This window comes from Monodon monoceros, unplaced genomic scaffold (assembly GCF_005190385.1).
Source record: "Monodon monoceros isolate NGI ecotype Baffin Bay Population unplaced genomic scaffold, NGI_Narwhal_1 Super_Scaffold_17, whole genome shotgun sequence".
NCBI classification, from domain to species: domain Eukaryota; kingdom Metazoa; phylum Chordata; class Mammalia; order Artiodactyla; family Monodontidae; genus Monodon; species Monodon monoceros.
Window position 1 is genome coordinate 22,124,222 of NW_021703773.1, and position 26,671 is coordinate 22,150,892.

General features: G+C 41.6%; 3 protein-coding genes across 8 annotated transcripts in view; 1 reads left to right on the plus strand and 2 right to left on the minus strand.

Annotated features, from left to right (window-relative positions):
- PRIMPOL (primase and DNA directed polymerase) overlaps positions 1–1,146 on the minus strand; it is a 39,966-nt gene extending 38,820 nt beyond the window's left edge. For all 3 annotated transcript variants that reach the window (XM_029226483.1, XM_029226481.1, XM_029226480.1), the window contains exon 1: positions 834–1,146. The gene's annotated coding sequence lies outside the window, so the exon portion shown is untranslated. The remainder of the gene's footprint in view (positions 1–833) is intronic.
- Positions 559–2,899, minus strand: LOC114897697 (basic proline-rich protein-like). The gene is made up of 2 exons (XM_029226718.1): positions 2,857–2,899; positions 559–2,102 (listed from the first exon to the last, which is right to left on the minus strand). The coding sequence occupies exons 1-2, from the start codon at positions 2,897–2,899 to the stop codon at positions 559–561; spliced, it is 1,587 nt and encodes a 528-aa protein (XP_029082551.1).
- On the plus strand, positions 1,353–25,852 carry CASP3 (caspase 3). Of its 4 annotated transcripts, none has more exons than XM_029226490.1 (7): positions 1,353–1,456; positions 16,519–16,586; positions 18,351–18,475; positions 21,911–22,039; positions 22,429–22,604; positions 22,939–23,059; positions 24,732–25,852. In XM_029226490.1, exons 2-7 carry the CDS (start codon positions 16,534–16,536, stop codon positions 24,953–24,955), a joined length of 828 nt encoding a protein of 275 aa, XP_029082323.1. In that variant the 5' UTR covers positions 1,353–1,456; positions 16,519–16,533; the 3' UTR covers positions 24,956–25,852. The 4 variants fall into 4 exon arrangements, with proteins under 4 accessions (XP_029082323.1, XP_029082324.1, XP_029082322.1 ...); XM_029226491.1 differs by having other exon boundaries at positions 1,423–1,456; positions 18,355–18,475; XM_029226489.1 differs by lacking the exon at positions 1,353–1,456 and having other exon boundaries at positions 16,472–16,586.
- Positions 25,853–26,671: the final 819 nt, after the last annotated feature.

Sequence of the window (26,671 nt, forward strand, 5' to 3'; positions counted from 1 at the left end):
TAGAGCATAATTTTGGTAAGAAAGTTTAGCACAGGAAGGGGTTTGTGCATCACTACGGGGTAACAGGACTGGTTAAAAAAAACTAGTACACTAGTGCCTGCCTTACAAATAACCGCATGCCAACCACCGTGCAGGTTGGGAGTGGGTCCTATTCTTCAGTTTTACTGCAGCAGAAAAAGGACTGCCAAACACTGGTCCTCTCTCAACTTGGCAGGGATAAAGGCCTAGGTTTTATTCCTAGGATCTGAGTTTAACTAGTGTAGCCCTTAACAAGAGCAAACTACTTAGCCTTTTTAATTAAGCCCAGGTGGAAACTGGAATTCCTACCTGCAGGGGCTGCTGAAAGAAAAAGAAAATGCATTGCCACTATGTGAGAACACAGATAAGCACTCAAGGAACGGTCGCCATACTCAGAACGATGTATATCTGTGAACAAAACGGCGCCCTCATTTATATCCAAGTAAACAAAAGTGCTGGAAGTGGGCGAGTTCTTCACCTGGGGCCCCTGACTTGTCAGAATGTCCTGAACCTCTTGAAATTTGATGGAGAATTTCGTGCTCAATTGGGTTGGTACATTCTTCTGCGAAAATGCCTCAGAGTCTGAAAAGAGTTCGTGACCCAAGACAGGCGGAGGCCCAGCTGGGCGGTTAAAGCTTTTGGTTTCGGGACAGGGAATTCGGGGTGACCTAAGGGAAGGCCTCCGGTCGCCCGAGGGGAAGCGGGGACTACCGGCAGGCCGCGACCCGCTCTCCGTCCTCCCGCAGGGCCTGCCCGTGACTCCCTTCTCCCTGCCCCCGGGGTCCGGCGAGGGCTTCGGGTTTCCCTCCATTTACCTCCAGAGACGCTCGCCGTGGGCGGGAAGCCGTGGGTCCTCTGCGGCTGGCAGGACACGCAACCCGCCCACTGTGGCGGGACCGAGTCTTCAAACCTGGCGCGGAGGCGGGGCCGGGGCGGGAAGTGGGGAGAGCGCGGGCCAGTGAGACGACAGCGTTCTGGGGTAGGACGGGGACTGAAAGGGAGCGGAGGCCGGGAAGGGCCTAGAATGGCCCGGAAGCGTGCCTGGAAGCCAGGAGCTCCCGGGACCCGTGTGGGCGGTGCTCTCGGGCTGAGCGGCGTTCTCAGGCGCGGCGGGACCTGTGAAGGGGCGGTGTTCTCGGGCGGAGCGGTGTTCTCGGGCGGGACGGGGCCTGTAGAGGGGGCGGTGTTCTCGGGCGGAGCGGTGTGCTCGGGAGGGGCGGGGCCTGTGAGGGGGCGGTGTTCTCGGGCAGAGGGAGCCGGGGCCTGACTGACGTGTCGGCGCGGCGCTGAGCTTGCAGAGCTGATGGGAGGGGCCGGGGTGGGGCCAGAGGGGGCGGGGCCTGCTCGGGCGCCTACCTCTGAGCGCGGCTGCGGCGGAAGCAGAGCAGGAACCGATCCCAGCAGAGCGAGTCGGTGGCAACGGCGTGGGGGCTGAGAGGTGAGATATGCCCTCGACGCTTCTCGCTTTGGCGCCATAGGTCCTGGGCTGGTTCCCTCCACTCTCCCAAGCTCAGCGCCTGCCCCGGGGGCCTGCACCGGCCTGCAGCTGCCCCGGGGAGAAGGAGGGGACTGACCTGGTCCGGGCGGCGGATCCTTTGTTTTGGCGCGACAACGGGGGCGGGGACGAGCCCTGAAGCCCGCAGATCGAGAGACCCGGCCCAGGGACGGGAGGCCGGGCCGCGGAGCAGAGATCCGGCTGGAGACGCCGAGCCTGGGGGACGGGAGGCCGGACCGAGGATCGAGAGGCTGGGCCGGGGGTGGTGGGAGACCCGCGTGGGATATGGAGGGCGGGCAGCGGGAGGCTGGGGAGCGGAGACCCAGCCGGAGACGCCGAGCCCGGGGGACAGGTGGCCGGGCCGAGAATGGGGGGTGTCGGGAGACCCGGGTCGGGTCGCTGAAGCCTGGTAGCAGGAGGCTTGACACGGGTCGCTGAGCCGGGGGAGGAGAGGGGCGGGAGGCCCAGGCGGAGGCGCTGAGGCCGGGGGGGTAGGAGGTCGGACCCGGGAGCGGGAGGCAGCGGGGATCGAAGGCTGAAATTTTAATCGGGAAGGTGGTGAGGAGGCTGGGCGCGGAGAAAAGATGACCTGAGGGCAGGAGGCGGGCTGGTGCTGTCCTAAGGGCTCTGGCCCTCAGGGCTTATCCTCCCATTGCTGGTGAGGATTTGGTCTCTGCTGCCTTCTTTGTCTAGATATTATCAGGTTGACGGGTGACTCCGCTTTCCAAAGAGGTAGTTTCAAGTATTAAACTCCTATTCACTTTCAGACCTGAAGGCCTCCATGCATCCTTCTAGCTCCTGCGGGTGACTATGTATCCATGGCCCAAATCCCTTAGGCTTTAAAATCCCCTCAGCCCATGTTGAATAAGAGTGCCTTTAGTCACTCTTGTTTTCAGTGAGTGTGCTCTCAAGCCTTACTTCCCAAGGCAGCTGTCTCTTTCCCAGTTCTCAATAAGTGGCTCCCAAGCCAAGAAACTGGGAACCAACCTTATCAGCTTCCTCTCCCGGCTCCTCCAGTTAGCCGCCAAGCCTCCTGGCCCTCCTAAATATCCACTGGATCTGGCCCCTTTCTCTCCATCTCAGATTTAAGCCACCCTAAGCTCTCACCTGGCTACAGGAGGCCCCTCTGGCCCCTTTCCAGTCCATTCTTTATAGCACAGGCTGAGGGATCTTTACAGAATAAAAATCCAGAAAGCTGTTCCTTTGGTCATAGGATAACCCAGTCCCTTAACACGGTTAACAAAGCCAAGCATAGGTTGGCTCCTTGGTCCCCTTCCCCTGCCTAATCTTTCATTATGGCACCGTTTCACTTTCTGCAGAGCCATGCTGAGCTTAACACTAACTGTTCTCTGCCTGGAACACTCTTGCGTTCGTCTCTCTTCCCATCACCGCACACTTGCTTGAGGAACTCCTATTTATGTTTCTGTTCTCATTAAACATTTCAAGGTTAAGTCTAGCTATTATGTGTTCCTTTGGCATCCGTCTCATCCTAAGAGGAAAGTGTCATATCCTTTGCAGTTGCTTATTTTTACACTCTCCCCTATTAGCTCCTAAGCAAATTCCACAAGGAACTGTGTTTTTCTCGTTATCTTGTTCCGTATTGTCTTTCCCCATATTTGGGGCCTGGCACAAATGAATGCCAATACTACAGTATTATGCTTTTTAATAATTACGCCCTATGTAGAAAAAAAAATCCTATTTTAAGGTGGCTTAGCAAATTATAATTAAATGATGCGGACTAGAAAGGAATGGTAGAGTTGAAATGCAGAGTTGCTGCAACAATGTGTTTATGCAGGATCGTATTAGGTGCTAAGCAAGCTGCATAGACCAGCCTGTGGCAAAATGCGCTCAGCCACTTTGAATGTATTGTAGTTACGTGATGTCTAAGAATGAAATACAAAGCTTAAATCATCCCTATCCCAACCTGATGGTTTTACTTTGCTCTTTTGCAATGAAGGCTTTTGAAAGTTAGAATGTGTTTTAATGAATGAAGGAATGAACAGTTTATTGGAGTGTAGCAATAAAACCTGTTCCCAGTAAGAAAGAAGTGAAACATTGTATCCAATTACATCAGATTTGATTTGCTATCCTGAAAAAGAAGTCTTACCTCCTGCGATTTTTTTTTATTATTATTTCTTTTATTTTTATTTTTTATTTATTTATTTTTTTTGCGGTACGCGGGCCTCTCACTGTTGTGGCCTCTCCCGTTGCGGAGCACAGGCTCCGGACGCGCAGGCTAAGCGGCCATGGCTCACGGGCCCAGCCGCTCCGCGGCATGTGGGATCTTCCCGGACCGGGGCACGAACCCGTGTCCCCTGCATCGGCAGGCGGACTCCCAACCACTGTGCCACCGAGGAAGCCCCCTCCTGCGATTTTAAGAGACTGACATCTGATAGAGGCAATTACAATGCTTCTTTTCTGTTTGCTTTCAAATCCAATTTAACACAATCTCCTATTGGTTCATCCCCTTTCTGATGCTGGAAAGCAGTCTTTAGTTTCATGAATGGCATTAGGTCAGTTCTGGTGCCCAGTATCAGATAGTTCTTTAGGCTCTGCCTCAAAGATGGGAAGCACTGGTGTTGGATCTAAAAAAAGATGTGGAATTCTTAGACTGTTAGATACTGGTGTACACATTTAACAAATACAAATGTAATGGAGGGGGATAGGTACTCTGCTGTCATAGGACCCGAGGCCAAATCCCAAGGGCAACACTTCCTATTTCATCCATAAATTAGGCAGGAGTAATATACATACCTCGCAGGGTTATTATAGGGATAAAATGAGATAATGTCTGTGACAGTGCCTTGTAAATCTCTTAAGTAATGTTGTTAATTCTCTGCCTATTTTGATCTTCAAGTTGCTTACAGAGTTTCTGCATTAGGGTAGAGTAAAATAAAGTTATCTATTTTGTACTGAACACTGGCCATCTGTCTTGTTGAGCCACTTTTGAATACAGTGAGCTCTGGTGCGAGTCACACATAGGGGTAGGATCTTGGTCTCCACTACTTCAAACACTCAGGGTTTACGAATCTGCACACAGTCGGTGTTCAGTCAATTGTTATGGTACAAATGACAAATAAATAAATACCACTGACCCTGGCTTTTCGCAGTTTCAGACCTTCTCTGGCAGGTGGTTGTAAAACTGAATCACTTCTAGAGGAGTGATTCTCAGTGGGAGGGAGGAGGCCTTACAGGTTATCTATAATTTTTATAAAAGGCCTCCAAGATCCTTCATTCTACATTTATTTCATAACACAATATTTAAGTCTGCAAGGACTTTCGTATTTCTCCTTCTGCCCCTCCAGAGATACCATCTTAGGACAAGACTTCAGGTAGGTGAGGGAAACAGGCCCCTTGCACTTAGTAAGCATTGTGTCCTTTCTGGCTTGTGGCTTTTGAGTAGTGGGGAAGCCCTCCTGTCTGTGTCTTCCTGGTGGTGTGGTCCTTGCCAGAGAAAAAGAAAGAATGGTTTTGTTTGTGTGGCACAACTGAACTTACTTAAGTTTCTTCTGTATTTAATTTTACTTGCCATGTGTGAGATTCCTCCTTTATTACAAAATAAATATTAAAAGTCTGACTTTTACCAGGCCCAATGACAATATCCAGTTTGGTGACTCTTCCCAAAGCAATTGCAGGGACCAGATGGGAAATGATTTCAATAAAACCTCTAGTACGTCACAGCAGAAATCTCCTCTTATCCAAACTGTTGTGAAAAAAGTATTTTCTTCTTTCTGTTTCACTTACCAAATCTGGAAACATGACTGCTTTTGAGACTTCGTCCTCTCTAATTGGTAATAAATATAATCCTGATGTTTATCAAGTTCTTTGGCCAAAGTATGGGCCACCCTCCTTGTCTGTAGGTTCTTAACCAGATATGGAGGGCCGATTCTCCTACGCCGTTGTACATAAAGGACTTGAGCGTCTGCAGATTTTGGTATCCCTGGAAGGAGGAGGAAGGGGGGTGTCCTAGAACCAATCTTCCATGGATACTGAGGGAGGACTGAATAATCTCCCCACAAGTCATAGTGAAAAGTCTTCACCTCTCCTTTAGAGGCAAATAGAGACATAGGAAAAAAGTGTCTGAATGACATCCTAAATGCTTAATATGAAAGTTATTCATATTTTGTGAGTAATTTTACTTTTAGAAGTAAATTACCCAGTGGCACCCAAAACACCATAAACATCATTCCTGGTTTCTTCGTGAGTTGGAATGAGTGCACTTTATACTATTTCACTGTCCTTGCAGTCAGTTTCTATCATGTTTATGTATGCTTCCTCTCTCATCTTAGTGTTTCTAGGTTGTGGATTTTTGTTTCCTTTCTTGAAATTATTGATAGCATTACCCCTCCTATGTAGAACTAAGCCATGTAGAGGTGTGGGAAGCTGACAGATCTGAGTTTGAATCCAGGCTCTGCCATTTAAAAGTTACTTAACTGCTTTCAGCCTCAGTCAACTGAACTATAAAATGGAATCTCATTATGCCTCGAAACATCGTTGGAAGAACTAGAAACACGTAAATAATGAATACATGCATAGATAAATGGACCTTTTAGCTCAGAGTCTAGCCCCTATTAGCCAACAGTAAGAGGACCTGTTATTACACAACGCTCAAATCACATATTGTGTTATGATTTTGGGGCTTTTCTTTGGCTACCTGTTTTGGTAAATTTTTACTTATAATTTTTTTGAAGATACTCGTATTTGTGGAGATGATTCAGAAGTGAGTGATGTTGGTTCTTATGTCTCATTTTGAGATTTAAAACCCTTTTGGTAGGGCAAAGACCAGGTTTTAGACCTTACCTCAGTTTCCTTATAGGACAGGCACCAAGGACAACCCACTGATGGGTGACAGGTTAACTAAGTAGGAATAACTTAAACTGGTTATCCTAATTTAATATCTCATTTTGAAATTTCTACCATAGGCACAACTTTCAAGCCATTTTTTTAAAAAAATGAATTTATGTATTATTTGTGGCTGCGTTGGGTCTTTGTTGCTGCGCGCAGGCTTTCCCTAGTTGCGGCGAGTGGGGCTACTCTTTGTTGTGGTGCGCGGGCTTCTCATTGCGGTGGCTTCTCTTGTTGCAGAGCACAGGCTGTAGGTGCGCGGGCTTCAGTAGTTGTGGCTCGTGGGCTTAGTTGCTCCTCGGCATGTGGGATCTTCCCAGACCAGGGCTCGAACCTCTCTCTGTCCCCTGCACTGGCAGGCAGATTCTTAACCACCGCACCACCAGGGAAGTCCTCAAGCCTTTTTTTTTTTTTAACATCTTTATTGGAGTATAATTGCTTTACAATGGTGTGTTAAGTTTCTGCTTTATAACAAAGTGAATCAGCTATACGTACACATATGTTCCCATATCTCTTCCCTCTTGCGTCTCCCTCCGTCCCTCAAGCCATTTTTAATAACAGGTTGTTGTTGGTTATTTTTCCTAAAATGTTGATACTTTGTAACTTCATATAGAAATTTCAATTTTAAAAATTAATTTTTATTCCTCTCTTTGAACTCTGTAGATAATTTATTCTGCTTAACTTCATTGTGGCATTATGCAACGGTCCCTTTAGTTGGCTAACCACAATAAAAAATTGGGAAATCATTGCAACTTTTCACTTTAGGAAAACACAGCCTGAAATGCTTATGTATTTTAGAGTGACAGTAAATTTCTACTGACAACATTTTTTAACTTTTGAAAAATCTGACTATTGTAGCTTCAGTGGCAAGTATTAAAGGGATCTAGGAAATCAGAGACCTGATTCTAAGACCCAGGTTCCAGGTTGCCATCTAATGTCAATTGATCTACTTAGAACTTCTCTGGGACCCAATATATGTCTAGAAATTTATTATCATCAGCATCCTGAATTGATGGAAAGAATTACATACTCGGTACAGTAAGAAACAATTAGCGTTAAGTCCATTGCGGTGCTACAATATATTTGTTATTTTTATTATTATTTTTTTTTACTTTTTAAATAGCTTTATTAAGACATAGTTCACATACTATACAGTTTATCAATTTAAACTATAGAATTCAGTGGTTTTTAGTGTATTCACAGAGTAATGTATCCATCACCACAATCAATTTTAGAACATTTTTATCACCCCAAGAAACCTCCTAACCATCAGCAGTCATCCGCAATTTCTATCCAAACCCCTAAACTTAGGCAACCACTAATTTACTTTCTGTTTCTATGGATTTATTCAAAATTTCTTTCTTTTTTCTGGCTGAGTAGTAATTCATCATATATACACACACACACACACACACACACACTATATTTTTTAAGCCCTATTGTATATTTTCCTATTTGTGGTTTGTCAAATGAAAGTGTTCTAAGAACTTAAACTCTCGTCATCATATAGGGCATTTTTTTCCCTTGGGGGACAATTTTTTTTATCCTTCTGAGATGAGATCACCATGTCCAGAATAACTTATATTCAGCCAGGCATTAGCTAATGGAGGTGAGGTAATGCTGAGTGTCACTCTTAAGTAAGTTCTGCAGGAACCAAAGCTCTGCTCTCAAGCGTGTGGATTTGGTGCTTTCACGTGGGAAAAGCAGATGGTGACAAGCAGAAAGCAAATGTGAGCAAGTCTGATGCAGTGAGGATTTTATCATTATATAAATTTTCCGTAGTAAATGAAGGTCAACTGACAGGACTGGGTGAAACAGAGACTCCGCTCTTGAAGGGCACACACAAAGTAGTGTGCACATCAGGACCCAGGGGAAGGAGCAGTGACCCCATAGGAGACTGAGCCAGACCTACCTGCTAGTGGTGGAGGGTCTCCTGCAGAGGCGGGGCGTGGCTGTGTCTTACCGTGAGGACAGGGACACTGGCAGCAGACAACCTTTTCTTTCAACTAAAGTCAAATGTGTTTGGCTTTCAAACCATTGTCTCAGTTTGGAATTTAAATCTCTCTTTTGAAACCCAAAACTGAGCAATGACTTTTTTGTTCTAGTCATTATCTGCCTTCTCGCTGATTTCCAGTGTTTCTAGTTTATAAATTACACACAGTAGGCTCAGAAAAACTCATAATTACTTCTTTTTCTGTTTGTTTTAATATTTTTGTTGAGTTTGGTGTCTCTTTCATGGTGTCAGTTTTGCTTGAACAGTCAATGATTTCTTGGTTATTCCCTTTTTCTGTCTGCCTGTGTTGCTTGTGATGGGACACTGGGATGGCTGGACTTATCTTCGGAGTTTAGGTGCCAAATCAGTTGGGTTTGGCAAACAAGTTGGATGCCAAACTCCAGTTTGTGTTATTTGCTAATGTGGGTACTCTGTTTACCAGGTTTCAATTACACTTTTATTCCTTAAAACCTGCGGGGAAATACTCTGACTACTCACTATTCAGCCAACCATAAGAAAAGAAAGGGACAATCCCTCAACTGCTCCAAATGCAGCTCACCAAGAGATGACCCTAAAATTCTCCTTCCTTCCACTTCTACCCACTTCTATTCCACTTCTAATGTTCTCTCAGCTCAATTTCCCAAAATCATTCCCGTCACCTCAGGAATCTTTCCCTGATATTTCCTACTTTCTGTCTCACCAATTCCTCAAGATTTCTGCTCCAGGATCCTTGTTGATTGCATATCAGCGGAGTAAAGAAAGTGAAATAGGATGAGGGAAGACATTTGGGAGAGGTGACCTTTCAATAGAGACCCGAGTGAAATAAATCATATTATCTTATATAATATTATATAACATAATATATCGGTGAGACTAGTATTCCAGGTAGTGGGAATAGCAAGTGTGAAGACCCTGAGAGAAAATTATTTTTAAACCGTTCAAAGAATCCAGTGGGACCAGAATATAGCATGCTACTTGCTTACTGGTGGAATTGAGAGAGGAAAAACCATCACTATGTCATGGTGTTATGAGAGTAACAAATACACATAAAAGCAATCCAGGACTTCCCTGGTGGCACAGTAGTTAAGAATCCGTCTGCCAGTGCAAGGGACACGGGTTCGAGCCCTGGTCCGGGAAGATCCCACATGTCACGGAGCAACTAGGCCCGTGCACCACAACTACTGAAGTCCAAGGGCCTAGAGCCCGTGCTCCCCAAGAAGAGAAGCCACCGCAATGAGAAGCCCATGCACTGCAATGAAGAGTAGCCCCTGCTCACTGCAACTAGAGAAAGCCCGTGCACAGCAACGAAGACCCAGTGCAGCCAAAAATAAATTAATTAATTAATTTAAAAAAAAATCCAAAACAGGATAAAATGAAAATACAAGAAGGGTTCTAATTACATGCTAAGTAAATATATAGGTGGAAGAGATTAATTCTGGCATGGTGGATCAGGTGCGATTCTGTGAAAGACTTTAAAGGAAGGGGTTTATTTCTTGTTTATGAAAAAGTGTGAGTTTGTTTGTTGACCCTGCCACATGACTTCATAAAGTCGTCATCATTGGTTAAAAAAAATTTTTAAAAAAGGGAACAAAATACGTCATAGTATTTGTTCCTGAGAAATCCTTATCAGATAGAAACTGTTTTAAATACTAGTCTTAAAAAATTCAAATTTTTTTTTCTTTCAGCCATCAAGTACCTTACTGAAACAAAATTGTCTATTTGATGTCTAATATTGGAAATTATTAATTACAATTACTTGTATTAAGGCTAATCAAGCTGAATCGTTTTTAACTTTTAAGAATGATTTGCTTAGGGCCTCCCTGGTGGCGCAGTGGTTGAGAGTCCGCCTGCCGATGCAGGGGACACGGGTTCGTGCCCCGGTCCGGGAAGATCCCACATGCCGCGGAGCGGCTGGGCCTGTGAGCCATGGCTGCTTAGCCTGCGCGTCCGGAGCCTGTGCTCCACAACACGAGAGGCCACACCAGTGAGAGGCCCATGTACCGCAAAAAAAAAAAAAAAAAAAAGAATGATTTGGTTAAAGAAAGTTGATTAAATGTATGAAAAGGAAATGACTACTTGAAAGTCACCTTATATTTAGGTTACATCTTTTTTTTTTTTTTTTTTTTGGCTGTGTTGGGTCTTTGTTGCTGCGCGCGGGCTTTCTCTAGTTGTGGCGAGCAGGGGCTACTCTTCATTGCGGTGCACGGGCTTCTCATTGCGGTGGCCTCTCTTCTTGCAGAGCACGGGCTCTAGGCACGCAGGCTTCAGTAGTTGTGGCACACGGGCTCCGTAGTTGTGGCTCGCGGGCTCTAGAGCGCCGGCTCAGTAGTTGTGGCGCACGGGCTTCGTTGCTCGGCGGCATGTGGGATCTTCCCGGACCAGGGCGCGAACCCGTGTCCCCTGCCTTGGCAGGCGGATTCTTAACCACTGTGCCACCAGGGAAGCCCTAGGTTACATCTTAACCTTGGTATGAACCAAGAAGCCAAATGCAATTGACTCTTGAGCAAGGAGGGGTTAGGGGACCCTCCCTATAGTCGAAAATGCGAGTGTATAATTTTTAGTTGGCACTCCATAGCCATGGTTCTGTATCCATGGATTCAGCTAACCTCAGATGGTGTAGTGATATAGTATTTGCTACTTTTAAAAATCCACATGTTTAAAAAAAAAAATCCATGTGTAAGTGGACCTGTACAGTTCAAACCTGAGTTGTTCAAGAGTGAACTGTATTTTAAAATTCTGGAAAGCTTGCCACTATTTAAATCTAAACTTTCTATTACCGGTCATAAGGATAGAATCGCTTTGTCCCACAGCTTTATTGTTGGCAAGAAATAAAAGATTGTTAGAAGTTAATATTTCAGTCCAAGAATCACTGCGCTTTTGCAGAAGTGTTTGGTAAGACGTCTTATGCCCTTGATCATTGGTGGGAACATAGCAGCCTTTCGGGGTTCCTGAACAGCTACTGTGCACCCTGCATTTGGCAGACTCATTCAAAGCGCCAATTTGAGGCAAAACCCTGGGACCAGAAGGACACTGGCAGGAGCTCTGGGTTCACCTTCAGAAATTTTATTGTCTTTTTTCCCATCCCACTGTGTTTTCACTCCAGATTTTCCACAGGCTGGCCAGAAAGTCTTGAAACATAAATAACACTGTTTTCTCATGGATTATAATATAATGCCAATAAACCATTTATTATGTATCTGCCTGCATTTCCAGAATTGTTAGCCAACCTGTATTGTTCTCTCAATTAGTCAAATTAACAACTTTGTTTTTCAACCATGGATGGATAATTATTTTGACTTGTGTTGGGGCAAGTTGGCCTCCGTATTTATGGTTGAAGGAAGTTTGAGATTTCTATGTGCCTATTATGTGTTTATTATACATACAAAAGAAGAAGAGAAAGAGAGATAGACTGGGACGTGGTACACAGCGGTCAAGGAAGGGTTGCTGCTTTCATAGTAGTAAAGTACCACTATTTTTAGCGCTCTTGAAACAGGGCTGAGAGTTGAAACTGGCTAACACGATACTGGTTGGCATAGTCTACCATTGTTGGAGGATATTATTTTATAAAATAATGTTTACTACAGTTTCCTAACTTAAAAAAAGTAGACATTATAGAAAAAATAGAAAATATGAAAAATATTAAGGAGTAACTAAGTTGCCAGTGGTCCCATCACGCAGAGATAGCCACTGTTAATAAACAGGTTAAAAGGTAAAGATACTGTAGAACCAGTGTATTGGATACACCATGACTTCACTATTTCTCTGCACAGATTTTCAATATTTTGATGAGTAATACATATCCTTCCCCTTCCCTCCTCTCCCTCATCCTTAGAGTTATTTCCTTAGGCTGCATTCTTAGAAGTGTAAGTTTCCTAGAGCAGATGTCAAGCCTTTTATTGAGGAGTGTAGGAGGGACATGTTTCGGGAGGTGATACCAATTTATGTCCCTTCTATTCATGTCTGGGAATGCCTGTCTCACACAGCTTTGCTAGACGTATGCATGATGAGTTTTTGTATTACTTGGTAAAATGCACGCATAAGTACTCATGAAGGTATAGTTAAGACATTTGGGGATTTTTGTCTCAAAGTTGTCTCTTCTAAACAGAGAGAAAATGGGTGCCATCACGTGAGAAGTGCCTCATCCTCCTTGCGTCCAGTTCACCAGCCTTCATACGTTGTGTCCAAATAATTTGTCTTCCTTGCGTTATTATAGTGGATGAGCCCTCACTTGTTCTTATCTGAGGCTAATACTTCCCCATATGTGAGCTAGATTCACAGACCCCCCTCATCCCTCCAAGAACTTCACTCTTTTTCTCCTCTTGCCTTATTAATTTCTCACTTTCTATGGATCATTCTCATCAGCATAAAATCATGCTTTAAATGGCTCATCTTTAAAACCAAGCCAAACAAGAAATGTCCTCTACCCCTGGTCCCCTTTCAGCTACCATCCCCTCTCCTTGCCCCTTCACGGTAAAACTATGCTGACTCACTTTTGTTGTCTTTACTCATTTTTCTTTTCCCATTTTCTCCTCAACCCATTGCAGCAACATTGATCCTTTTAAAGTATACTTTTCAAAAAGTATGAAACTTGACTGTTGTGTAAATATAAAATATGTCAAACATTTTATTCAATTAATTGATAATAGAACCAGTCCGTTGTTAAGACCAGTTCAAAGGAGACTTTGAACAATAAACATAGATGTAAATGGTTGGGTACAATGAAATGAATTTGCTAATAGAAGCAAAACTAGTTAATACCCTATAAGGCAATAAAGTGTAATTTGGGAGGGTCATCTTTTCTACAAGTTGGAAACCCGTTACATCATTACAAGACAAAACTTGTTTTCATTGCTACCAATAAGAATCATCTGCCTGGCTTCCTTTTTTTGTGGCTTAACTTCCTACAAAGTTGTAAAGTAGTCTAGTCAGGAGAAGGTCAGTGAAAAGAGGACACCCTATACCAATGAACCTATCTACAAATCAGAAATAGAGTCACAGGTATAGAAAACAAACATGGTTATGGGTTAGGGGAGGGAGAAATAGGAGATTGGGATTGACATATATATACTACTATATAGAGACAACTAGTGAGGACCTACTGTATAGCACAGGGAACTCTACTCAATACTCTGTAATGGCCTATATGGGAAAAGAATCTAAAAAAGAATGGATATATGTATACGTATAACTGATTCACTTTGCTGTACACTTGAAACTAACATAATATTGTAAATCAACTATACTCCAAAAAAAATTTTTTTTTAATAATAAAGTCTTAAAATGGAAAAAAAAGACACCCTGTAAAATCAGATAATCCCCAAGCTTTCTCTAGCCAATGCCTAGTACCACCCTGAAATAACATCCAGTAATTTCTTTCACCCATTTCCAAGTCTGGGATAATTTTTCCTGACAATCCCCACTATGCCCATTACTTTCTTGCCAAAGCTAATGGTCTCTGTCGTCATCTGAAATGACCTCTTAGCAAGATCTGAAATGATCAAACACTCTTTGGAAGGCTTCTGCATATTTTGCTACACCCCAGCTACCTGATTTCCCCCTGTTTCACTCACTTCTTTTTAGTCTCCTGCTGGCTCCACTTCCTCCAGTAACCCTCTAATCATCAGAGTGCCCCAGTATATCTCCAGCCCTGCTCTCTCCCCAAGTTGCAGACTCTTAATTACCTATATCCACTATTTAACTATAGTCCAAACTTTATCATCTCTTTCCGGGACTATTCCAGAGGGCTTCTCACTGGCCTCTGTGCTTCCGCAGTGGATTCTCCACTCAGCAGCCAGAGTGATTTTTTTTTTTGCGGTATGCGGGCCTCTCACTGTTGCGGCTTCTCCCGTCGCGGAGCACAGGCTCCGGACGCGCAGGCTCAGGGGCCATGGCTCACGGGCCCAGCCGCTCCGCGGCATGTGGGATCTTCCCGGACCGGGGCACGAACCCGTGTCCCCTGCATCGGCAGGCGGACTCTCAACCACTGCGCCACCAGGGAAGCCCCAGAGTGATCTTTTTAAAGCATGCTGTCCCTCCTCTGCTTCAAGCACTCCAATGGTTTCTCCTTCTTGCAACAAGGATAGAATCAAAGCTCCTCTTGGTTCCTGAGGCCCTATATGATCTTGCCTTTCCCACTTCAATTCCCTTCACTCCTTCCCTTCCTTTTCCATGCACTAATCGAACTGGTTTTCTTTTCTGCACCTTGAATACACGAAACTCTTTCAGGGCCTTTGTACTTGCCGGACGTTTCCCCAGCAAGGCAGCCTTTCTAGGTGGCCTCTATGTCATTTAGCTCTTTCTGTCAATGTCACCTCAGAGATGGCTTTCCCAGCCTCCTCAGCTAAAGTAGCTCACACTACCAGTCTCTCTATTACTCTACCCTATTTTGTTTTCTTCATAGCCCCTATCAGTATCTGAAATCTTATTATCTGTAATTATTCTTCCTCTCTAGAATGAAAGTTTCTTGAAGGTAGGAATTTTATTTTGTCTTCCACTCTGTCCTAGAGCCTAGAATGGCACCTGGCACAAAGCACGTGCTCACGAAGTATTTGCTTATTGACTGCAAGATGGTTCATGCCAGTTGTACACAGCATCCTGCCTTAGTTTTCTAGAAAAACTGCAGGAAGTAAGATGATAGAAAAGCAAAGAGCTTTTGTAGAAATGCACAGCAAAGACTGACTTTGAGAGAAGGTGAAACGCTATCCCCTTCGGTGGTTCCAAAATGGTGACACTTCCTCTCCATATTTTTTTCTCCATCTTCCCCCACGATAGGTGCACACAGTACTTAGGGACAGAGGAGGAAGGAACTGAGCTTTGGAGAAGAGAAGAGATGTCTCCTTAATTTTCAAGAGACCTTAAAAGGGGGGACTTCGGTAATGGGGAGGTGTGGGAAGATAAAAAAGTTCTGGAAATGGATGGTGGTGATGTTTATACAACACTGTGACTGTCCTTAATGTCACTGAACTGTACACTTAAAAATGGTTAAAATGATAGATTTTTATGTATATTTTATCACAGTTTTAAAAATTTAAATTTAAAAAGGGGGAGGGAGCCTAGGACTTTCTGTAAAGGCTTTTGTGGTTGAGTGAGTCCTGTTGACAGGGTGTGTATTCTTTTAAGATTTCTGATTTTAGCGTGGGAGTTAGGTTAAAAGTTCTATTTTGATTGGAATTTTTGAGATAGGCAGGACTTCTAGAGGCTGGAGAAAAATTTTTTGTCCTTGTTTTTCTGTATTCTTTATTTAGGGAGGCAGATTGCCATAGAAGTACCTTTGCTTTGGGGAAGCTAGAGAAGACATGGTAGAACTCCAGACAGGTAGTAAGGAACTGGCTTCTTCAGAGGCAGTAGGGAAGAGTGGGAAGAAGGGGGCCTCCATCACTAAGCTTTGCGTCTGTGGACAAAGCCACCTAATCACTAGGAGTTGGGTTTCCTGACTTTTCAGATTGTTGGGAAAATAAAAGATAAGATGCCTAGCACAGTACCTGCTGTATAATAAATGCGCTGTAAGTGAGAGCTGCCTTGATTAGAAGGACTCACTCACTGTGGGAGGTAAACAGAATTGTCTGACAGAAGAATGAAAGCAGGAACTTTAGTTTTTACTTCCAGGTTTCCTAAAGCCGGTCCACCACCTTAAATGAGAAAGTGGGATTTTCATGTCTAGTTTAAGAGTAAAGATTATGTGGAGGTTTGGAACTTCCTGGTGCTGAATCTCTTGGGAATCTAAGCATCGTAGAATAGTGTTATGTGAGGTATACCGTTTTTGGTTTTTGTTTTAACTGCATTGAGTTGGAAGGCAGAGTTCTTACCAATGACCAGATCTGTTGTAATAGAAACAAGTTGCCGTGTGTATCTTGATCTGGTGGGGTATCCAAATGTAAAAATGTATCAGGCTGCACACTTCCTATCTGTGCACTATGTGTACTTCATAGCTCAATTAAAAACAAAAGAGAGAAATGGGCGACCTTATACATACCTTTACAAAGGATTGTTCTCAGGTTTGACTCACAGAAGCCTTGAACAGTAGAGGTGAAGCTGGGAGAGTGATGGTACTGCTAATATGAAAATATTCGTATAGTGTGTTTATTTAGAGACATAATCATTGGAATAATTAATGCAGTGATCTTATAATGACTGATTTTGATTAACATCTATTTTCTTTATATTCTAGTTAATAAAAGTATCCATGGAGCACAATGAAAATTCAGTGGATTCAAAATCCATTAAAACTTCAGAGACGTGAGTATTTAAATAGAATCTCATACAAGCAGAGAAAGATGGGTGTATGTAGTACAGCAAACTTTGAGGAAGCAGAAAGAATATGGGCTTTCAAGCCAGAGAGGCCCAGATGACTTCCTACCTCCTGTGACAGCTGCATGGCTATACACATGTTAAATTATCCTCTCTGAATCTCCTCCTTAAAATAAAACTTTCACGGAACTGCGGGGAGGTGGGAGGGTGCCTGACGTGTTGTCAGAAACCCTGCCTAAGTAGCAGAAGGATGACCCAGGAGAGGCAGAGGCACCCTCCGAATCTCTGTGCAGGATGAGAGGTTCGTGTTTGGGGGAGTTTTTTGGCCTCCTGTTTATTTGTGAGTTTTAAGGCTAAAATAAAATGCCAGTTCTCAGTCTGGGGAAGAATTGCCTGGTTATAGATTATCTTTTACCCTTTGTCTCCGTCTTCCTTTTTGGAATATTCTGCTCATTAATGCTTCCAATAACCAGCAGATGGAGAAAGGGAAAAGATAGAACTCAAACACTCTTAATTCATGTCTGTTATTATCCATTTGGGATCTCTTGTGGTACATTTAATTCTAAAAGTTTATTTCTGGGGTCCAGTATTATTATTCTGGACCACCCAGGGAATTATAAACTAATTTTAGTACTAAACAATACTGTTACAGCAGAGCTATTAACAGGTTACCAATAAAGATTTTTGCAATATTTGTTTAGCAAAGGAATTTGCCTAGAAATTAACCTTTTGAAAGGCAGTCTCATTTTAGAGGTTTCTTGCCTTTTTTTAAACCCTTTTAAACTGATTTACACATTTTCCTACCTTTTCCTATCATACAGAACATAATTTACTATTTTAAAAGGTAGTAATTTACTATCCTTTTCCAACAGTATTTTTAGAATTGCATATAATGTGAAATACTCCCAGGTTGAGTGTGTGGGTACATGGATGTTAGGTATCAGTTTTTTGCTGTTGTTTCCTGATTCCTGGTCCAGGTCAAGGATCAGGTTTGCAGACTGTTTTGGTCAAGTTTTATTGAAGCATAGCCACACCCATTCGTTTACATATTGTCCTGGGCGACTTCCACCAGCTGGATGGAGTGGGCTGCAACAGAGTCTGTACAGGCAGCCAGCCAGCCTAAAATACTTAATATTTGGCGCTTTGAGAAAAAGTTTATTGACCCTGGTCTAGATAACAGAGGTTTTTAGATAAGTGACCTTTAGACAAGTATTTTCAATTATTTACAACAGTGATTCTATGTAGCAATAAATTATTAGTTTGTTCAGTGCACAGGGTTTAAGGAACAATTTAGGAATTGTGATAAATATTGTGTTTTGAGTCATAGTTGCCTTTTGTTGGTTTCCCTATCATTTCAGGGTAATTTTTATGATTTCACTCTTACCTTGAAGGATAAAATATTTTAGAAAGTTTAAAAAAATTTAAGTATAAAATGAATTTGATGAAATTTTAATAAAATTTAGAGGAAAGCAAAATACAGAGATTAAAAGTCTGAACTCTGAAGTTCAACAGATGCTTTCAGCCTTGGGTCTGACACTGTATCTGCATAACCATCAGCCTCATAGTGGTCACTTCCTCATCTGTGAAATGGGTTTTTGTGAAATTTTAGTGAGGGAAAGCCTGTTGCACACAACCTGGCATATTATATTCAACAAACGTTAACTGTTCCTATGTGTTAGAGAAGTTGTGTCAATGTGAACAGCAGCATTGGTCATTTCTCTCTTTGTAAACTGTTGTTTGATTTCCAAACAGAAAGATCTTACATGGAAGCAAATCAATGGACTCTGGAATATCCTTGGACTATAGTTACAAAATGGATTATCCTGAAAGGGGTTTATGTATAATAATTAATAATAAGAACTTTCATGAAAGTACTGGTATGTATCATAAGATAGTTTTTAATCCTTTACAAGTATTTGTACCATTTATATTTGGTGTAGTATAAAAAACAGAATTGATGTTATTATTTAGTAAACTAATGACACAGAATAGCCATGAAGTAGAGATAGAGCGGGACCCTATGGGTCCTACAATTCAACATGAACTCTTAATCTTCTACCCATCATCAGTATCTCTCCCTCTTCTATCTGTATGTTTATCTCTTCTGCCCTGACTTCGGTGTAACCCTTGCTTCTTTATCTTCCTGCTCCCTCTTTCATGTTAATGGAAGGATCTCAACAAATAGTAAGTAGAAGTATTTTTCCATTCCAGGAACTGTGCAAGGCACCTCACAGAAATTGTCTTGTTTAATTCTTAGAGCACACCTGAAAACTAACCACCATTAGATGCCGAAAGGTTAAAAATCCTTGCACAGAGTCCCACAGATGATTTAGTAGCAGAACTGGGACTCAGCGTTGGTGCTCTGAATCCACTTTCTGTGCCACTTCACCTGTGCCTTCATTCATTCTGTTGACTTTCTCTTCTTCCCCTGAAAAGAAGACAGACTCCCCAACCTTAAAGAGACCTTTCTTTTACCCTGCTGCCTCTTAAGCTTTGATCTGATTTTTGTCTCCTTCCCTAAATCTTAAAAACACGTACTTTAAACTTGCCATCTTCACTTCCTTCCATCCCTTTGATTCTGTTTTCTCTGTTTCTACCTCAACCGCTCTGTAGAAGTTGCTGTTAGGTTCACCATAGCCTGATCACCAGATCCCGTTCTCAGTCTCTATACTATGTATGGCTTGAATCTAATAATACTTTCAGAGGCTTTTTTTAAGAGAATGTAAAAAATAAAATCCCTCACGATCCTAAAAAGCTATTTAACATCTTACTGTATTACTTGATATTTTTTCCTTGACAGTTTCTTTCAAAGCTTAATTTTATCCATAATAGTAAGCAATATTGTATTTGCTTGTTCCATTTAATGTAATATAAGCATTTTTTGTGTTGCTGTATCATTTTCATATCTGTTATTTTAATGATTATATAATATCCCATTCCCTAAATATAATGTTCACTTGACTTGCATAATTTACCATATGAATGAACACTCTGGCTGTTTCTTCATTTTTCATTTTTAAATTGGTGCTCTGATAATTCTTTGAATTTGCATATTAATTGTATTAGAATTAATTTTAGTTAAAGAAACTAGAATCTGCTGATTCAGTTTAGGAGGCTATCTACCAGAGTGCTGGTGAAAAGGGAAAGAAGCCAGGTTACACTGGAAAGATAAGCTGGATTTGATGTTAGATTCATTATAAGGAGTGAGGAAAAAGTAGTTGAAAATGAGTGTCTAAACCTGAATGGCACCATTTGTATTGCTTTCGGCTCTAAGTTGAGATACAACCTTCAACCGTTAGGTATTCTGCCTCACGTTGCTAGTTATAATGCCCTCATCCCATAGAATTTTACATTGTTGAACTTATTGGAGTTTTTTTTCCGTCCAGTTTTATTGAGATATAATTTACACACAGCACTTATAAGTTTAAGGTGTACAGCATAATGATTCGATTTCCATAGATCATGAAATGATTATCACAATAAGTTTAGTGAACGTCCATCAACTCCAATAGATACAACATTAAAGAACTAGAAAAAAGGTTTTTTCCTTGTGATGAGAACTCTTAGGATTTCCTCTCTTAACAACTTTCATATATAACATACAACAGTGTTAATTATGTTTATCACATTGTATGTTGTATCTCTAGTACATCCCGAGTACTTACTTATCTTTAAAGGGGGAGAGGGAAAATTGTTCTACTCTCCCCCCAAAAATACTTAGGCCTGTAGTCTGGCTTTAGCCTTAGAGTGAGCCCCTTTTCTGCTTTGAAATTTGAAGATCAGGTTCTCACAGCCACCTCTGACAGCCTGGTATTTTTTGTTCAACTACTAAGTGGCTCACAAACCAGGACCAGAGTTCAGTCACCTTGTCACACAGCTGCGTGGTGTCCTCAGCCTTTCCAATGTCAAAACCTTGATGAGCTTACTTTAATTTTATAAAAATAATATATGGCCATAATATACATTTCAGAAATTACAGATTAGCAAAAGAAAAATTGAAATCACGCCTAATCACACTGCTCAGATAATCAACAATAATTTGGAGCTAGAAACATCTAGTCTTTTTTCTATGCATCTGTGTTAAGTTTACTCAATGTGTGCCCTCCCCCTGCAGCACTTTAGGATTTTTAAATCTGAATTCACTGTTCAGTCAATCCGTACATGTATGTGGACGGCGCTGTAAAGGCATGAGGAAAGCCCAGGACTCCTGGGTACAGTCCGCTCACCAGCTTCAGTACTTTGTTCAAGTTCCTGGACTCCTCTGTGCTCCCACATCTGTGCAAATGAAGCCAGTCATGATAACGGTCTCATGGTGGTTAGAGGGCTTAATGGAGACCACGCAGAGCAGAATGGCTGATGAACCGTGCTAAAGTGGCTAGTGGTTTGTGGGGTTTTTCCTGAAAAGGTGTCATGAAAGTACTAATGTATCTTAGAATTGTTGGGAACTTGAAATCAAAGAAATAGTTCCTCTGAGTTTGTGAGGTGTGTATTGATACATATGTGTGTGTGGTGGTACATGTGTGTTTGTGTATGTACAATATGTATGTGTGTTTGTGTGTGTATATATATATATATACTTATAATTTTTTCTTTAAAGTAGGATCCTATGCTTTTTGTTTTAAGTGACCATTTTCCCGTGGCAAAATTTTGCCTACAAAATTTCAGTGGCAATATAGTATCCCATTATATAAATGACTTTTAATTTATTTAACCAAACCTCTCTTGTTAGGCATTTAAGTTTGTTTTTCACTATCTAAGCAGCTGTGAAAGACGTCTTTGTGACTGTAACACTATAACAGTTTATGTTATGAAGTGTCTTATATGCTAAGAAATGAAAGAGACTTTGTGTCACCACGATCAGAATATTGAATTTTCTTAGCATTTGCAAGGAAGAGTTTACTGTAGCTTGTGTGAATCACTGAATAGTTCATTTCAAAGCAATTTATGGGTCTTTTTTAAATTTATTTTTATATATTTTTTATTTTTGGCTGCACTGGGTCTTCGTTGCTGCACACGAGCTTACTCTAGTTGTGGTGCACGGGCTTCTCATGTTGAGGAGCATGGGCTCTAGGCACGCGGGCTCCAGTAGTTGCAGCATGTGGGCTCAGTAGTTGCGGCTCGCGGGCTCTAGAGCACAGGCTCAGTAGTTGTGGTGCACAGACTTAGTTGCTCCGTGACATGTGGGATCTTCCCAGACCAGGGCTCAAACCCGTATCCCCTGCACTGGCAGGCGGATTCTTAACCACTGCACCACCAGGTTAAGTCAAATTTTTTTTTTTTAATGCAACTAAAAGTAACTTTTTCTGTTCAAGGGATGGCATGTCGGTCTGGTACAGACGTAGATGCAGCAAACCTCTGGGAAACCTTCACGAACTTGAAATACGAAGTTAGGAATAAAAATGATCTTACATGTGAAGAAATTTTGGAATTAATGTACAGTGGTAAGAAATAATGAAAAGAATGATCTTCGTTGTCCAATTTATGTTACAATCTAGCTGTAATTATACACATATAAAAGTAAAGCATGAGAACTGGAACTAAACTGTACACAATCCTACTCTCTCTCTCTCTCTCTCTCTCTCTCTCTATATATATATATATATATATTTTTTTTTTTACTCTATATATTTTATGTAAGTAAAACAAGTTATTCATACCAACTCACTAGAGTGGTTTGAGGTGTGTTGCTCTGCCCTAAGTTGGGTTTACATGATCTCTTAGTTCTGTTCTCAGGTTTCTTCATCTTATTCCCATACAGTGCATATGAAATGGTTGAATAAAATTGCATTGGTTTTCTGATGATTTTTCTTGTTTGTGAACGTTTTCCCAGTTTCTAAAGAAGATCATAGCAAAAGGAGCAGTTTTATTTGCGTGCTTCTAAGCCATGGCGAGGAAGGAAAAATTTTTGGAACAAATGGACCTGTCGATCTGAAAAAATTAACAGGTTTCTTCAGAGGGGATTGTTGTAAAAGCCTAACTGGCAAACCTAAACTTTTCGTTATTCAGGTAATATATAACTGAGCAACCTGGTTATTGAGGATTCATTAGGGATTAATTTACTCAATTGCAGATTATCAAAAAAATTTATTTTTTTCCCTGAAGCTACTGAACTATTGTTAGTTTTTTGTTTATTTAAACTACCACTTAGGAGATAGAGAATAAATTTTAATTTTAGACTTCTAGCAAAAGGATTCTGCATAATTAACATCAATTTTTACAGATCCTTTGCATTTCTTAGAAATAACAGTTGTACCTGTACACACATATTTTTTAAAACAAATGTTTAGTTTCTTTTCTTTTTTTTAACTCTTTAAATAAATGTTTATTTTCTAACCTCTAGGCTTGCCGAGGCACAGAACTGGACTGTGGTATTGAGACAGACAGTGGTGTTGAGGATGACATGGCCTGTCAGAAAATACCGGTTGAGGCGGACTTCTTGTATGCATATTCTACAGCACCTGGTAAGAAACTTACTAATACTGAATGTTATATGTAGATTTTAAACAATGAAGAGTGTGTTCCACAGGCTGTCATGATTTTGATATCCATAAAAAGCCAACTTGGGGCTCCCCTGGTGGTGCAGTGGTTGGGAGTCTGCCTGCCAATGCAGGGGACACGGGTTCGAGCCCTGGTCCGGGAAGATCCCACATGCCGCAGAGCAGCTAGGCCCGTGCGCAACAACTGCTGAGCCTGCGCTCTAGAGCCCGTGAGCCATAACTACTGAGCCCACGTGCCACAACTATTGAAGCCTGCACGCCTAGAGCCCGTGCTCCACGGCCGGAGAGGCCACCGCAGTGAGAAGCCTGCGCACCTCGGCGAAGAGTAGCCCCCGCTCGCTGCAACTAGAGAAAGCCTGCACGTAGCAACGAAGACCCAACTCAGCCAAAATAAGTAAATAAATAAATTTTTTTTTAAAAAGCCAACTTGTCTGTATTTTAGGGTACCTTAACCACAGACAAGTCTCAAAAAGTTGTCTTTAGCAAAGTTGGGCTAGAAAATATGCATCTATAGGAAAGCATACTTACATAGTGTCATTCATGAACTTGATACCACATGGAAACTGTATTAAAACAGGACAAGTCAGAGCTTTGCCCACTTCCTGGAATAGGGGAGAACTGTGTTTTCCAGGAATTCTTTGGAAGATAGGAAATTGAAAGGATAAGCCTGAATAGCATATGCGCAGGTAGAAATGGAATGAGGGAAAATAGAGTTAAAAATGATTTATGAATAGGTTATCAACCTCCACTTTTTTGTGGTTGTATTATACGTGTCATCATATAAATAAATATTTATTGATCATACAACTGTTTACTTATACAACTAAGGGTGTCACAAAGTTTGGAAATATAGGGCAAATGTATTTTTAAACAGTATTACCTTTTTAAATATAGTCAATGTGACTTCTTTTAACCCCCAGGCATCTTTCCAGATAAAGTACTTTCAAATTAAAAGCAATGGATCCAGGGAATTCCCCAGCAGTCCCGTGGTTAGGACTCAGTTCTTTCATTGCCATGGGCCTGGGTTCGATCCCTGGTCGGGGAACTAAGGTCCCACAAGCTGTGCGGCACAGCTGAAAAAAAGGAATGGATCCAATAGTTAATCTGGGAAAAGAACAATAAATACACTATTTCCCCTTTTTGGACTTTTGAATATACTATAATGTGTTTATTATACTCTATTCAGATGCCCTGTAGACAAATTTAGGCCACTCAAATGTGTGTGCATATGTAAGAAGGTTATTTCTTGGATAAGCCAATAATCTGATTGCAACACGATGCTACTTATAATGATCCTTTTCATTTCTTTGCTTTTGCATCTTCTGCACGTTACCCTTTTCTTCCCTATTGGAAGGGAAGCCCAGGAAGTAAAATTCTCAGTAACTCAGTGGTGAAGTTAGTCCACAACTCTTTTCCTTGTCGAAGCAGAGGTATACATAAAGCACCCATTTGGTTTTTGTTTTGTTTTCCCCCGGAATCAAAGGTGTCATTTATTTATTTATTTATTTGTTTATTTTTATGGCTAATAATACCTATGGATGCTTATGCTTGTTTTTACCTTCATGATTATGTCGTAATTTATTAAATCAGCTAACATTGGATATCCATGATATTTTGGTTACATTTTGCCTTGTAGGTTACTATTCCTGGCGAAATTCAAAGGACGGATCCTGGTTCATCCAGTCACTTTGTGCAATGCTGAAACAGTACGCTCACAAGCTTGAGCTTATGCATATTCTCACTCGGGTTAACCGAAAGGTAGCAATAGAATTCGAGTCCTTTTCCAATGATTCTACTTTTCATGCAAAGAAACAGATTCCTTGTATTGTGTCTATGCTCACAAAAGAACTGTATTTTTAATCACTGAAAAATGGATGATTTTTTTTTTTAATCTGTATGCCAAGTGAGGAAACGGTGTGACTGATAAACTATATTTTCCTCTCTCATTTAAATCTAATCTAATCCCCCAGGTGATACATGGAAACATGTCACTTTCATAGCAATAAAACTACTATGAAGCTACCTCAAACACAATCAGATAGTTGAAATTGAATTTAATTAAGAATAAATAAAAATGGATAATGGTACAGTCATTATGAGAGGAAATGATTGTAAATTAACAGCTCTCATAATTAGCAAGTTTTAGTGATTATGCTATGCTACAAATTTTCAAGGAATTATGGAAGAATTTAAACACTGCTGTAATGTGTTTCAGTGATATTGACAATGCTCTTGTTTCAGAGAACATGTTCTGGTTTTTGTCAAACTATAGACATGATGATGTGGAATAATGTATCCTCGAACTTGGTGGTCCATGTGCATGGTCAAATGCTTGAAGACCTTGATCTTAGAATTAGTATTTGGAGACAAGACAATAGTATTTTTACATCACCCGTCTGAGCACATGGTGTTGTGATGTCTGTCCCGAGCATGTCCTTGTTGTTTAAAAAAAAAGAAAAAATCATGTTTAGTATTGAAAAAGGAACTAAATGTTTTACTTGAGAATATGCAAGAAAACTAAGTTGACTCTCTCAGGTTAAATGCAACATTAATAGAGGGAGACAGAGTTAGTTAGGACTATAAGGTGCTGAAATGCAACTCTTCCCACCAGCTGCTGGGCCTCGCATTCCCACAGAGTATCTGAAGGGCTCTTATGCAAAACCTCAAACTTTGATCACACTGATAGCAGCATGAATTGAAGAAATTATATAGGAACATACTAAAATACAACTTACAGAATACACAGTGAGGTGTGAGGAAGAAACAGTAAATCAATCAGCCGGGCACTTGTAATTAGAAGATGGCTTGAGCCTGAACAGGGACACAGCGCAGCCTATGTCATGAAGGCAGAGCCATAGACTACGGCTTCAGGAAAAGGAATGCTGGCTAGTTTCTTCATGTACATGGAGGTGTACATGGAGGATGCTCCCAAGGCAAGAAGCTCCAAGAAAGTGAACCAAATCCAACTTCTGAAATGGAAATTTTCAAAAGATGGTGAGAGTCATAATAAAAGTTGTAGCACTTTTTTTTTTCAATTTTTTCAATGACAGCTTTTAATTGGATGTTAAATTCTTATCTGCCTTTCTGCAGATAGCACATTATATAAAATACAGCTAGCACCATTACCACTGTACTGGATACACTGAATAACAATTCACTTCTCACTTTACACCGAGGGGGAGAAGGGCTGCAGTTGTCAGCCTGTCAGAAATTAAGTATGTAAATTAATGCTTAAGTGTATGAATATGAATATGATTTACAAGACGCTCGGAGTGTTGTTGGGGGAGAATCCTGAGGTCTCTCATTCCCCTTCAACGATAACAAGTGCTCAGTGACCTTGACAGACGGCACGCAGACATGGGTGTGGCCACGTGTGCACTTGGCCACCAAGCTTTGGGAGCTGAAGTACTCCCGAAGAGCAAATCCTGGACTCCTTCTGGAATGTCCCTTTCTGCCATCCATGAATGTCAGCCCATAAAAGCAATTTCATTAGCATTTCCTCATTTTCCAACATAAGCGGTGAGTGTGGCCCAATAATATGGGCCCTCAACCATCCTTTGCCAAGGATGGGAAAAA

Coding starts and splice junctions, on each gene's coding strand:
- LOC114897697 (XM_029226718.1), bottom strand. CDS start 2,899: ATGGGAAGAGAGACGAACGCAAGAGTGTTCCAGGCAGAGAACA. Junction 2,103..2,856: donor AGTGTTCCAGGCAGAGAACA/GTTAGTGTTAAG, acceptor TCCTGCCCTCAG/GTCATCTTTTCTCCGCGCCC.
- CASP3 (XM_029226490.1), top strand. CDS start 16,534: ATGGAGCACAATGAAAATTCAGTGGATTCAAAATCCATTAAAACTTCA. Junction 16,587..18,350: donor TCCATTAAAACTTCAGAGAC/GTGAGTATTTAA, acceptor ATTTCCAAACAG/AAAGATCTTACATGGAAGCA. Junction 23,060..24,731: donor TGCATATTCTACAGCACCTG/GTAAGAAACTTA, acceptor TTTGCCTTGTAG/GTTACTATTCCTGGCGAAAT.